Raw genomic sequence first — 14,043 nt, 5'->3', positions numbered from 1 at the left:
TAAGAATGGACTTCTGAGAACATATGATTTACATGTACACCAGTATAATGTTTTTGTAATTCATCAGTGGTTCATTTTAACTGCTGGGTAATTTTGATTATATGAAGAGACATTCGTGAAGTGAGTAAGAATAACTGCAAATGTGTTACAAAGATCAGGTACTAAGAGTATAATTCAATTACTGCTCTTCCTCAGATATGATCCTCAGTCTCCCTGGTGTCAGTAAACAGATCTCTAATCACACAATTGTTCAAGTTAGAAATCTGGGAGTGACTGAGATACTTCCCCCCCCCCTTCATTTCCCTATATACAATCCATTAAGTTCTGTCAATTTCACCTCTAGATCATTTTTAAAATCTGGTCTCAAGGGATCAGATTTTGCCATGACCCAGAACATTGCAGACATGGAAGGATTTTTTAAAAAATGTTTACTTATTCCGAGAGAGAGAGAGAGAGAGAGAGAGAGAGAGAGAGAGAGAGAATGCATGCACAAGCAGAGGGGGGTGGTGGCAGAGAAAGAGGGAGAGAATCCCAAGCGGGCTCTACACTGTTAGCACAGAGCCTGATGGAGGGTTGGATCCCATTACCCTGGGATCATGACCTGAGTCACCCAGGAGCCCCAGGATTTTTTTACTCTGAAAGAAATGGGAAGCCACTGAAGGAATTTAAGTAAGAAAAGAAATGACTTAGTGTAACTAAAGGATTACTAACTCTTTCATTTAATACATAATAAATTAGAATGTGGATAATGGGTTAGAAGGGACTAAGACTATTTAGGGAAAGGATCTTTTCAGAGGAAAAGTGATAGTGATTCTTCCACGAATTTGAAGGTGTGGGAATGGGAGAATTGGGAGATATGCTGTGTTTTCAGTGGGACCCATGAGAATTTAGCCAAGGCCTCACTGCTAGATTACAACATAACTATGGTGAGAAATTCACATATACACTCCTATTGTTTATTGCTGCTTCGATGTAGTTGATTTTCCTTGACCAAACTATTTAGCATCCTAATGAATTATGAATACTCTTGCATCATTTGCTGATGAGTTGGAAGGAATTAGAGAATTAGAATCATACTTAAAAGAGAAATATTTTGTACACTTAATGCATCTACTCAACTTTCCTTCCATGCTATAATTTTTCCCCACTGGCTGTCACAGTAATAGTCTCCATGTGTCAGCTTCAGATGGTCTGCAATCCAGTTTTATGCAAACTGTTTTGACTATGTACATACATACATGTCTCTGGGGGCCTCTCGATGAAGTCTTTAACCTATTAAAGCTTAACAATCAATGACTTAACTATGTTTTCAGTCTCAAGTATACAGATATGCATACGACATAGTCTTTATTCTTAAGGTACATAAAGTTTATATCATATACACAGATGAGTGACAAAGTCATATTGCCAATGCTAGGAAGGAGATATGAACAAAGCTCTGGAAGCTTTGTCAGTTATATTGGTGTTCTGTCTCTTCTAGGCGACTTCTGAAATATGGCTGACCACAACAGTTCTTCCTGCAGTCCTATACTGACACCCCATTTAACCAGGCTCTACTTCATAGTGCTCATTGGAGGACTGATGGGCATCATCTCTATTTTGTTCCTGCTGGTGAAAATGAACACGCGGTCGGTGACTACCACAGCAGTCGTTAACCTGGTGGTGGTCCACAGTGTTTTCTTGGTGACAGTGCCTTTTCGCTTGACATATCTCATCAAGCACATCTGGACATTTGGGTTGCCCTTCTGCAAATTTGTGAGCGCCATGCTACACATCCACATGTACCTCACATTCCTGTTCTATGTGGTGATCCTGGTCATCAGGTACCTCATCTTCTTCAAGCGCAAGGACAAAGTGGAATTCTACAGAAAACTGCATGCTGTGGCGGCCAGTACTGGCATGTGGCTGCTGGTGATTGTCATTGTGGTACCGCTGGTTGTTTCTCAGTATGGAAATTCTGAGACGTATGATGAGAAACACTGTTTTAAATTCCACAAAGAACTTGCTCGTGCCCATGTGCAAGTTATCAACTATATGATAGTCACTATTGTTATAGCCATTGCAGTGATTCTCTTGGTCTTCCAGATCTTCATCATTATGTCAATGGTGCGGAAGCTACGCCACTCCTTGTTGTCCCACCAGGAGTTCTGGGCCCAGCTGAAAAACCTTTTTTTTATAGGAGTCATCCTTGTTTGCTTCCTTCCCTACCAGTTCTTTAGGATCTATTACTTATATGTGGTGGCACAGTCAAGTGACTGTAACAACACTGTTGCATTTTATAATGAAATCTTCTTGAGCGTAACAGCAATTAGCTGCTTTGATTTGCTGCTCTTTGTTCTTGGGGGAAGCCATTGTAGACAAAAGATAATTGACCTATGGAATTGCTTTTTGTGCCGCTAGCCACAAACCACAGTATTCAGAATCCCTTTATGTTGGGAGTAAAAATGGGCACAGAGAGGCAGGAAGCGTTATTTCCTTACTTGATTAAAACCATGCCTTGATGCAGCCAAACAAAAAGACTATAAAATGTCAGAGCATTCATTCCAGTTCTTATTTAATCCCTGCCATCTCTAAATGATGTCTATAGAAAGACTAGTGATGTTCAGTCCTCTTGGAGCTGCACTACAGCATTATTTTCCAGTATAAAATGTCTACTTGGCCCATGTAGGTACCATGGGTTTAATGGTTTCTGAGTTTCACCAGCTTATTTTGGTTTCATCAGTTTGAAACATGGTCTTTTTCAAGCTTTGGACAGATTTAGCCCTCTAGTTCTTTTCATTCCACTTAACCTTAGGTAAATTAATCCTGGCAATGAATCAGCCCCAAAGGCACAAACTCTACTTGGTTAACCAGATAAGATGTCCATTCAATTCCCACCCTGACAAATAACAGATAAGGGTGGAGAGCAGTAAGACATTTTTCTAGATTATCATAACTTTGGTAGGAAGTCACCTATCTAGCAATAAAGAGAAACAGAACTCCTTGCAGCCTTCTGCGGTAACAAGGCTATCTAGATTTGTCCTTTAAAAAGTCAAGTTTAAGAACATGGGATCAACATCCTCAATAAATCCAAAAATCATTAAAAAGTTTACTAAACATATATAAATGAGGGTGAAACTATAAGTTAAATAATATTCCTCACCAATATGCTGGTAAGCATTAAAATGAGTTCCTAAGGAAATGATTAATTTTTTTTTCCCTTTACGCTTTTTGAAAATAACTCTAGATGTCTTGAGCCACAGTTAATTTAGATTTTCCTTGGAAACAGAATGTTATACATTTTAGAGTTCCCTTCTACCCTTAAAGTTACAAGTCTTTAAACAAAAACAATATTCTTAAAAAAGACCTTTTGAGAAATCTAAATACAAATTAATTTAAGGGGCACCTGGGTGGCTCAGAAGGTTAAGTTGGCCCTTGTCTGACTCTTGACTTTGACTCGGGTCCTGATCCCATGGTTCCTGAGCTCAAGCCAGACTCCACGTTCAGACTCCATGTTCACAGCATGGAACTTATTTGGGATCCTCTCTCTCTCTCTGCCTCTCCCCAGCTCATGCTCTCAAAATAAATAAATAAACTTAAAAAAAAAAAAAAAGGAAAAATTAATTTAGACTATGAGATTAGGCTGCTAAGTTGATACATAGGTTTGTGGGTTTTTTTCCCTTCTTGCTCATATTTCTACTATTTTTCCCAAAGTTTTATAATTTTGAAACTCTCCAAGGAACTGACGCAGTTTCATTTTTAATGCTTCAGAAAACCTAAAGTGATTGGTGCTAGGGATAAAAGAATGGAATGAATTAAGGTAAGGTTTTTTTCCCAGCAAAATAAATGTTCAGAATTTAAAGATTTCTCTTAATTTGTTATACTCTATGGATCCACAAATTTATCAGATGAATAAGAAATATCCCTGTGAGTTTCTATGATCACTAAAATTACTAAGTCATAGAAAATAATTTTGAGGAAGACAAAGCAGCAACATGCTGTATCGATGACTTGTTACCAAATTTTCCTGTTTTGAAATTTCTTTTATCTGTTCTTTTTTTTTTAAGGTTATATTTCCTTTATTTCTTATTTGCCTTCTTTTACCATTTTTTCTTAGTTTTTTTTTTCCTTCTCATGATTCATAAAAGTTGTAAGGAAATTTCTAAGATCTACAAACGTTTTAAGAAAATCTGTTACATCCATAAAATTTGTAGGAAAATAATTAGTAAAATATAACAAAAATAAATAGCATAGAATAATACAAATAGTAAAACATTAAAATTTCCAAACAGTTATTTACAGAAGTTACATCAAATTTCTTTTCTTATATATCTATGTCTTACTATCATAATATCTGCTAGCTTGTAAAATAAATGTGTTATAACCTCTTCCAGGTTTTTAATATGTTAAGCTCAGACATTATGCTTTTCCCTATATTATTATATATCATAATAAAGGGCCTATTTCTGTGGACCTCTATGAAATATTACCCAAAATATAGAAATGCAATATTCCATAACATAAAATAACTTAATCATCAATATTTAGAAAATAAGTGGACATTTTCAATTTGTCTGTTTGCTGTTTCTCATTACTATGAAAATGAATCTCATGCAGGAGTGGGGGCATTACTGGCCTCTCTGGCCATTTTTGAATATCCAAATCATAAGAGTATACTACTGGCAATTGTGGCTGGGTTCAGAGACATTTTGCCTTGCACACAACTGTCTGCATAATAAATAATTACCAGGTCTCGCTGTGTATTTGAATGTTCTTCCAGACATTTATGAAGTGAAACATATGTAAATAATAATTAGAGCAGTTAGTCAGGTTTTATTCTATTTTCATAAACACAGTGTTTTTTGGTATAGTTTTAATTTTCTGAATTTTCCACAAATGTAGCTACCATGCCATGGATATTGAGGAAAGATTTTATTATGTTTTCCTCAGAACTTTACCAAGAGTTGTTCATTCCTTTGGAAAATCACATTATCAATGGTGACACCATCTATGGCATTAAAATACAACAGAACAAACCTGCAAACAATATTTGTAGCTGTTGTATTCAGGTAGATACTAGAAATAGGTGCCAACATCAGACTGCCTGATTTTGTCTCCTTTGGTGATCATGTCTGAGCATTTACACATTGAAATATATTAAATATATATATACTACTTTATTACAAATAACTGTCTTCTTCATTATTCATTTGTTACAGTTAGAACATTATATATTTAATACTGTAAGAAGGTTATATTATCTGTGAATTTTGTTTTAAAATGGTAAAAGTGTTACCAAATATTTGCAATAAAAAGTAAGGTTTGGGGTCTGCAATCATTGAGACCAACTGAGCCAGCAAAGAGTCAATTTAAAAGGCGGATTTATCAATTATGACATTATGAACAGAAAAAATATTCTTATATTTCAGGAATACTTAAACCTCAGGTTGATTCAATTCTAAACTATTTCATTTCTGCAGTGATTAAATGTAACTTTTTAGAAAATATATATGTGTATTTTCTTTTTTGATAAGACAAAGGCACTTCCCTTTGGGGGAACTCACGACTCTCAAATTGGCTCATGGTCAATATCTACCAGATTTTAAACCCAGGGATAATGACAATTTTTTTTAAATTTTTTTTTTTAACGTTTATTTATTTTTGAGACAGAGAGAGACAGAGCATGAATGGGGGAGGGTCTGAGAGAGGGAGACACAGAATCCGAAGCAGGCTCCAGGCTCTGAGCTATCAGCACAGAGCCCGACGTGGGGCTCGAACTCACGGACCGCGAGATCATGACCCGAGCTGAAGTCGGCCGCTCAACCGACTGAGCCACCCAGGCGCCCCGATAATGACAATTTTTGAGGCACCGACAGAAAGATTGTTTCTGGCATCCGTCAAGAAAAGCTCTCTACTCAGCCTTTGTTCATTTCTTATTTTTCCTCTGAAAAGGTCTTTGGGTCTCTTTCCTCCTTAACCTGACATAGATTAGGTAGAAAGAAACTATTTTGCCTGTAATCTTTGTGTGGAATGATTCAACAAGTGGTGAAAATAAGTAAATCCTCCTCTAATCCTCCTCATTGGGGCTGCCAGTAAAACTGCTTTCCTAAGCTAATAAAGGGGTTGTGAAGGAGGGCACTGAGCCAAGACATTCTCAGTCATCAACTCTTGAGTGGAAGGTCAGTGAGGTGAAACTGCGAAATTGCCATTTATTAGATTATGCAGATTTTGCTCACGTAACCTCTAATAAGATGAGGCATGGACTGAGGACTCTCACACCTTTTGGGGGTGACAGGAACAGGAAATTCTCTTTGTAATAGGGGCTGGTTATAGCACTTTGGAGATAGTTGGTAACAAAAGCCCTATGGTAACAGGGCACAGTGATGGTGGATTTGCTTGGATAATGCCAAAAAAGAAAACCCTCAAGACTCCCCTTGAGGAGAGTCTTATAACAAAAACTGTTATAATAAAGGAAATCAGTAGTTACAAAATACAAAATCAATAGTCAAAAATCAGTTGCATTACTATCTACTATCAACAAGCTATCAGAAAAAGAAATTAAGACAACAATCACATTTACAATTACATGAAAAAGAATAAAATACTTAGAAATAAATTTAACCAAGAGGTAAAAGAGCTGTACAAAGAAAACTCTAAGACATTAATAAAATAAACTAAGGAAGATGCACGGAAAGATATTCCATGCTCATGGACTGGAAGAATTATTATTGTTAAAATGTCCATACCACCAAAAGCAATCTACTGATTCAATGCAAAATCAAAACTCCAATGGCATTTGTCACAGAAATAGAAAAAAACAATCCTAAAATTTGTATGCAACTACAAGACATCCCCAAAAGCCCAAGCAATATTGAGAAAGAAGAACCAAGCTGGAGGCATCACTCTTCCTGATTTCAAACTATATTACAAAGCTATAGCAATCAAAACAGCATAATACTGGCTTAAAAACAGACCCATAGATCAATGGAGAATAGAGCCCAGAAATAAACTAATGCATTTATAATCAATTACTTTATGGCAAAGGAGCCAAGAATATACAATGGGGAAAGGACAATCTCCAGTAAATGGTTGGGAAAACTGGACCACCACATGCAACATAATGAAATGGGACTCTTATCTTATGCCAGGTGCAAAAATCAGCTTAAAATGGATTAGACTTAAATTTAAGATATGAAACCATAAAACTCCTGGAGGAAAACATTGGAAGTAAGCTCCTTCACACTGGTCTTGGCAATGATTTTTTTTTTCGATTTGAAACCAAAAGTAAAGGTAACAAATGCAAAAATAAAAAAGTGGGACTACATCAAATTAAAAGGCATCTTTACTGTGAAGGAAACCATCAACAAAATGAAACAGCAACCTGTCAAATGAAAGAAAATATTCACAATCAAATAGCCAATAAGGGATTGAAATTTGAAATACATAAAGAACACATAATTCAATAGCAACCCCCCCCCCCAATCTGATTAAAAATGGGCAGAGGAACTGAACTGATGTTTTTCTAATTAACACTTACAAATGGCCAACTGGTACATGAAAAGATGCTCAGTGTCACTAATCTTCAGGGAAATGCAAAGCAGAACCACAAAATGAGATATTACTTCGCACTGTTAGAACTGCTGTCACCAAAAACACAAGAGATAATAAAGGTTGGTAAGGATGTGGAGAAAAGATAACCTATGTGCACTGTTGCTGGAATGTGGATTGGTAGAGCCACTATGGAAAAAAGTACAAAGGTTCCTCAAAAAATTAAAAATAGAACTATCATATGTTCCAACAATCCAATTTCTGGGCATATATCCAAAGAAGTTGAAAACAAGATCTCAAAGAGATATCTGTACTCCCATATTCATTGCAGCATTATTCACAATAGCCAAGATATGGAAACAACACAAGTGCCCATCAACAGATAAATGGATAAAAAAGATATGTACAGTTGACCCTTGAACAACGTGAATTTGAACTGGGTATGTCCACTCATGCAGATTTTTTTCAATAAATACAGTTGTTTTGTAAATGTATTTTCTCTTCCTTATGATTTTCTTAACATTTTCTTTTCTCTAGCTTACTTTTTGTAGGAATACATATATAAAACAGGTAACATACAAAATATGTGTTAATCAACTTTTTTTTTATTGGTGAGGCTTCTGATGGGATTTTAGAGTAATGGGGGTCCAGAGCTGATGGCCAAGAAAAAATTCTTGAGATGTCTTTGGTACAAAAAAGGTGATTTTATTAAAGCACAGGGGACAGGGCCTGTGGACAGAAAGACAGGCACTGGGATTGTGAAGAGTGACTGGTTATATACATGGAGTTGGGGGAGATAAAGTCAAGAGGAAGTTTCTTAATGGGATTTCCATATGCTAAAGAAGATTCAAGTATTACTGGATTACTATTGTCAAGCTACGGGTGTTTTTCCCTCTAGCAAAGCACTATCATTAAGACAGTGGGGAGTTCCTGGAGATTAGGCTATTGATAAGATTGCCTTTTTCTTGTAATTTACTAAGACATTTGTAAACTGATGGAGACTCATACCTTGCATGACTGTGATCTCTATCAGTTGACCATTTGTTTTCTCCTTTCCTTTGTTCTTCGGTAGCCAGGAGTGCCTGAGGAATGTCACACATATCCCACCTGGGGGAAGGTGATTTGGGGGGTGGGGGGTCAGCTTGCCTTATGTGGCCTCATCAGCTTCCAAGTCTACAGCAGACTTTTAAGTATTAAGTTTTGGGGGAGTTAAAAATTATACATGCATTTTCGACTAGGCAAGGGGTTAATGCACCAACCCCTGTATTGTTCAAGGGTCAAATGTGTGTGAAGTTAAAAAAAGAAAAAAAAAGTAAAAGTTATAGAAGTAGAGAGTAGAATGGTGGTTGGTGGGGAAATGGGGAGATGTGGGTCAAAAGGTACAAATTTGTAGTTATATAGGATAAGTTTAGAGATCTAATGTAAAGGCGTGACTATATTTGATTTTGTTTTGAACACTGGAAATATGTTAAAAGAGTAGATTTCAAGTGCACTCCTCACAAATGTGGTAACTATGTGAGGAGATATGTTAACTGGCTTAACTGTAGTAATCTTGCACTATGTATATGTGTATCAAATCAACATGTTATATACTTCAAATATACTTAATTTTTATTTAAAAAATCTTTTACCCTGGGAGCACCTGGGTGCCTCAATCGGTTGGGTGTTCAACTTTGGCTCAGATCATGATCTCATGGTTTGTGAGTTTGAGCCCTATGTCAGGCTTTGTGCTGATAGCTTGGAACCTGGAGCCTGCTTCAGATTCTGTCTCTCTCTGTCTCCCTCTGTCCCTCCCCCACTTGTGCTATCTCTCTCTCAAAAATGAATAAACATTAAAACAAATAAAAAAAAATTTTTAGCGTCTTCCTCTCTGCCCCTCCCCCCTCAAAAATAAATAAACTTTAAAAAAAAGGGGCTGCCTGGGTGGCTCAGTCAATTAAGTATCCAACTTGGGACTCAGGCCATGATCTTGCAGTTCCTGAGGTCAAGCCCAGCGACTGGCTCTGTGCTGACAGCTCAGAACCTGGAGCCTACTTTGAATTCTGTGTCTCCCTCCCGGTCTCTCTCCTCTCCCCTGCTCACACCCTGTCTCTCTCTTTCTCAAAAATAAATAAACATTAAAAAATTTTTTTTAAATATTTTAATGATAGTATTTGCTTTCACCTTTTGTCATATTGAAACCACTGTCAATATAAAAAAGGTAAATATTTTCTTTAACACTAGATGGCAGCCCAAAGCAACCAATTGTATCTGCTTTTCAAAGCTTGTTTACTTGAGTTTTAAGCTTAATTTACTTATCAAAAAAAAAGAGGTTGGGGAGAAGAGAAAATTAAGTAAGAAAAATAAACTTTTAGCATTTTCAGAACCCTACACAAAAGATTGTTTTTCTTAAAAAAAACTATTTCATAAACTTTGTGTTTTTTTTGTAGCAGTTTGGTTGAGAAGATACTGTTAAAATATATCTCTAGCTATAAGAGCAAAAATAATTCTGAAAGCAAATTTTTTTTTAGTTAGTTCATATTTAGAGGTTTTAGTACTTTATTTTAATAATGGTTTCTTGCAACTAATTTTTTGATCCCAAATTAAGTTAATTCTTAGAAATAATGTATAGAGCACAAACAAAACACCATTGTTTTTGTAGAGGATTGGGATTTTGGTAACCTGTTTTTGTTTCATTTTGTTTTGAATGCTTGCCAATTAGCAAAACATTTGAATGCTTTTAAGACACGGTTTCCGGGCTCCTGGGTAGCTCAGTCTTTTAACCATCTAAGCTGACAGCTCAGAACCTGGAGGCTATTTCAGATTCTGTGTCTCTGGCTCTCTCTGCCCCTCCCCTGCTCACACTGTGTCTCTCAAAAATAATAAAATAAAACATTAAAAAAAATTAAAAAAAAAAAAAAAAGACAGGGTTTCAGGAAACTCCCCTACATTTGAAATCCTGAAAAGGCTAGAGTTTATGAGAAGCAAGCCAGTACCTTACTTAAGTCTTTCTCTCCAATGACACAGCCTTTGAATAGCTCTCAGAACCTTTATTTTTCTAACTTGTAGATAGTGTGATGAGATATTTCTCTAGCCACTATGATATGATTTATCACTGCTGAAACCTGTATCAGAAAAAAAACAATCCAGGGAAGAGAAAGCAAGTTAAGATTTATCCTCTCTGTCACAAGAATAAATATGTGGTGTCCGTTGGATGCCAAGTAGAGAAGTATTCCTGAGGAATATGTATTGTGATTTCATTTGTGAAAAAGTTGGTTGTTGTTTTAATAATCTCAAGCTTTAAGAAAAATTACAAATAAAATATAAGTAACTTCTTTTTCCTGAACAATTTCAGGACAAGTTACTGACCTGTTGCCATATCACTTCCTAATGTTTTAGTGAGAATTTCTCATCAACAAGGTCTCTGTTTCTCCTATAAATGATTATACAAGCTTAAAAATCAGGAAGTTATTCATGACTATCTAATCCAAAGACCCCACTGCTTCTGTCTCCTTCACTCTGGAATAGTTCTTTGGTCATTCCTTATTTTACACGACCTTAATACAAACACGTGTTTTGTAGTTTGTCTCTTAGTTTGGATTTGCCTCATGATTAGATTCAGATTATGTATCTTTGGTAGTAATATCACAGAAATGCTGCTGCTTTCTTTCTTTTTTTTTTTCTTAAAGTTTATTTATTTTGAGAGAGAGAGTGCATGTACCAGGGAGGGGCAGAGAGAGAGGGAGAGAGAGGGAGAGAGGGAGAGAGAGGGAGACGGAGAGACGGAGAGAGAGATGGAGAGAGAGATGGAGAGAGAGACGGAGAGAGAGAATCCCAAGCTGACAGTGAGGAGCCCGACACCAGGTTTGGTCTCACAAACCCGAACCTGTGAGATCATGACCTGAGCTGAAACCAAGAGTTGGACACTTAGCTTAACCGATTGACTCACCCAGGTACTGAAAGGGCGGACCTATGCCGCTGACTCCATCTTGTTCTGTGTCCTCCACCTTGAGTGACTACGTCCCCGACTTGCCCCCTTTCTGAGAAAATCGCAGAAACCTCAGACCACGCCTCCTCCCCTTGAGTAACCTCCCGCTCACCCGTTCAAACTTCCCGATCAAAACAGGCCCGGTGACCTGCATAACAGGACTCCGACCCTTCCCCAGCCAATCGGCCGAGGCCACGACCCTTCTCCAGCCAATCGGCTGAGGCCACAGCCATTACGTCACCAACTGCCCCTAGACCCCAATAAAACCTTTGTGCTTTTGAAACTCGCTATCTCTCCCGGGCATCTCACCGCTGCGTAGGTGCAGGTAGGGGATTGAACTCGAGCTAGCTGAGTAAAGGCTCTTTGCTTTTGCATCGGACTCGGCTCCCTGGTGGTCTTTGGGGATCATGAATTCTGGGCATAACAGTACCACATTGTTTCTTATTATATCTCATTACCATGAGGTGGTCTACAATTTTGACTTGTCCCATTGATGTGGGAAACAAAGGCAAATGAAAAATTAAATTACCTTACTGCCTACAACCCACTGACAGTCCTTGAAACAGGCAGAGCAACCTTCCTTTGGGACCTTAGCTGCCTTGATGCTGACACTTTGCTAAGGACAAAACGAAATCTTAGCACAACCCTCAGGATCCTGTGAGTCTTTGGTATATGAAAGTCCTTTTGAAAACTTCCCCTTATCTTTACTTCCCCCAACTGTATAATCAGATATATAATCAGTCACCCCTCACAACCCTAGTGTAGCACTTTCTGCCCAAGGGTCCTGTCCCCATGCTTTAATAAAATCACCTTTTTGTAACAAAGATGTCTCAAGAATTCTCTCTTGGCTGTCAGCTCTGAACCCCAACACTTAAAACCACATCACCATTACTGATGACAGTCACTTTGGTCACTTAATTAAGGTAGTGTTTGCCAGATTTCTCCACTGTGAAGTTCCTTTTTTTCTCTTTGTAATTAAGTATTTTGTGGGAGCTATCTTGAATCTATGTGTAATCATATTCCTCATCAAACAATGGCCAACTATCATGGAAAGATGCTCAATATCACTAGCATTCAGAGAAAAGCAAATAACATTTTTATCAGAAGATTTTTTAAAGTTTAATAATATTTCTTCATTGTGAGGGTAAAAGTCACTGTTGTTGGAAGGGCATATTAATATTGCTTTTTGGGAGAGCAATTTGGAAATATTTATAGAAGTTTTAAAGGTACCTATCTCTTAGTATAGTAATTCTACTTCTATAAATATGTCCTCAAGAAATCCACAATGCACAAAGATACAGGATGTATAGTGCAAGAGTATACTGCAGCATTATATTAGCAAAAAGCCAGAAAGGAACTAAATGTCTTCAAGTGGGGTGATTAACTAATAAGCCATGGCATATTCATGTTTTGGAATTGTGTGAATTAACTGAAAACAGAAGTCTATGTTTTGACTTGGAAGAAAACCTCCATATTATTAAGGGTAAAAAAGCAAGTTGTATCCCTTCTTCATATCTCAGGTTGTATGCACACGACCAATCTTTAAGCAGATCCTGTCAAAATATATCCCAAATCCAAGTACTTCTTATCACCATTATCACTCTGTGCCATCACGGCCCAGCAAGAAACAGGTCGCTCATTAAAGCACAGTAATTTGGGGAGGGTGTGTGAAAGGCACTATTTAAAGTTATAAATTGAGTTAGAAAACTCAACAAGAGATAGTATGAAATCTCAGGGTTAGCAACCTTGCAGAGCCCTCATTAGCATAGGTTAAAGGGGTGAATGTTAGACATTATAGAACCTAGAAAGCAAAGGCATTTGAAGAGGGTTGCCTAGGAGGAGCTATGGATAGAGGCACACATCAATTCCTGTGACCCTGCAGGAAGTGAATCAGGACAATAAATAACCCTCCTCACTCTTTTCTTGCTCTCCAATTTCTGCCAGTGTCCCCCACTGGCTGAATCACACCAGCCTCCTAGGGCACAAAACACCATGGTGAAGGATGGAAAGTGAATCTGGAGAAGCAAACAGAAAACATCTAGAATACACCTTTATCCAAGGCACCATCTTCTTTTGCCATAGCCTCCTGCAGGTTCTTGATTGCTCTCAGGGTTTTCTCATTTGCCACTATGTTGTCATTTATGTAGCAGTTAAAGGAATCTTTTATTTCTCTGCTCAAAACTTTTTAATGGCTTCTTATCACACAGTAAAATCCAAAGCTACTGGGCATTTCTCCAGCATCATGGCGATCATTCCCTAGGTCACTTCAACCTCACAGGTCTTGCTATTCCTTGAATTTACCAATCAAGTTCCAGCCTCAGGATTTTACACCTGCTGTTCCTGCCTGAAACACTCTTTCCCCAGATATTCCCAGAGTTTTCCCCTTTATTTCATTTACATTTCATCTAAAGTGTCACCTCAGGGCACCTGGCTGACTCAGTCGGTAGAGCATGTGACTCTTGATCTCTGGGGTTGTATGTTTGAGCTTCACATTGGGCACAGAGCTTACTTCCATACAAAACAAAACAAAACAAAACAAAACAGGGGCG

The 14,043-nt window shown here is 37.5% G+C and overlaps 2 protein-coding genes across 2 annotated transcripts in view; one reads left to right on the top strand and one right to left on the bottom strand.

The window, feature by feature from the left end:
* The window catches only part of GPR141 (G protein-coupled receptor 141), a 46,854-nt gene extending 41,252 nt beyond the window's left edge, over positions 1-5,602 (top strand). The window contains exon 2 of the mRNA XM_015065075.3: positions 1,481-5,602. Within this exon, the coding sequence (XP_014920561.1) occupies positions 1,495-2,400 (906 nt within the window). The 5' untranslated portion in view covers positions 1,481-1,494 and the 3' untranslated portion in view covers positions 2,401-5,602. The remainder of the gene's footprint in view (positions 1-1,480) is intronic.
* Positions 1-14,043, bottom strand: part of ELMO1 (engulfment and cell motility 1) — a 730,817-nt gene that overhangs the window by 696,828 nt on the left and 19,946 nt on the right. The window lies entirely within an intron of this gene.

This window comes from Acinonyx jubatus, chromosome A2 (genome assembly GCF_027475565.1).
Source record: "Acinonyx jubatus isolate Ajub_Pintada_27869175 chromosome A2, VMU_Ajub_asm_v1.0, whole genome shotgun sequence".
In the NCBI taxonomy this organism is placed as follows: domain Eukaryota; kingdom Metazoa; phylum Chordata; class Mammalia; order Carnivora; family Felidae; genus Acinonyx; species Acinonyx jubatus.
Note: the sequence above shows the minus strand (reverse complement) of the source record. Positions and strands in the feature narration are given on the sequence as shown.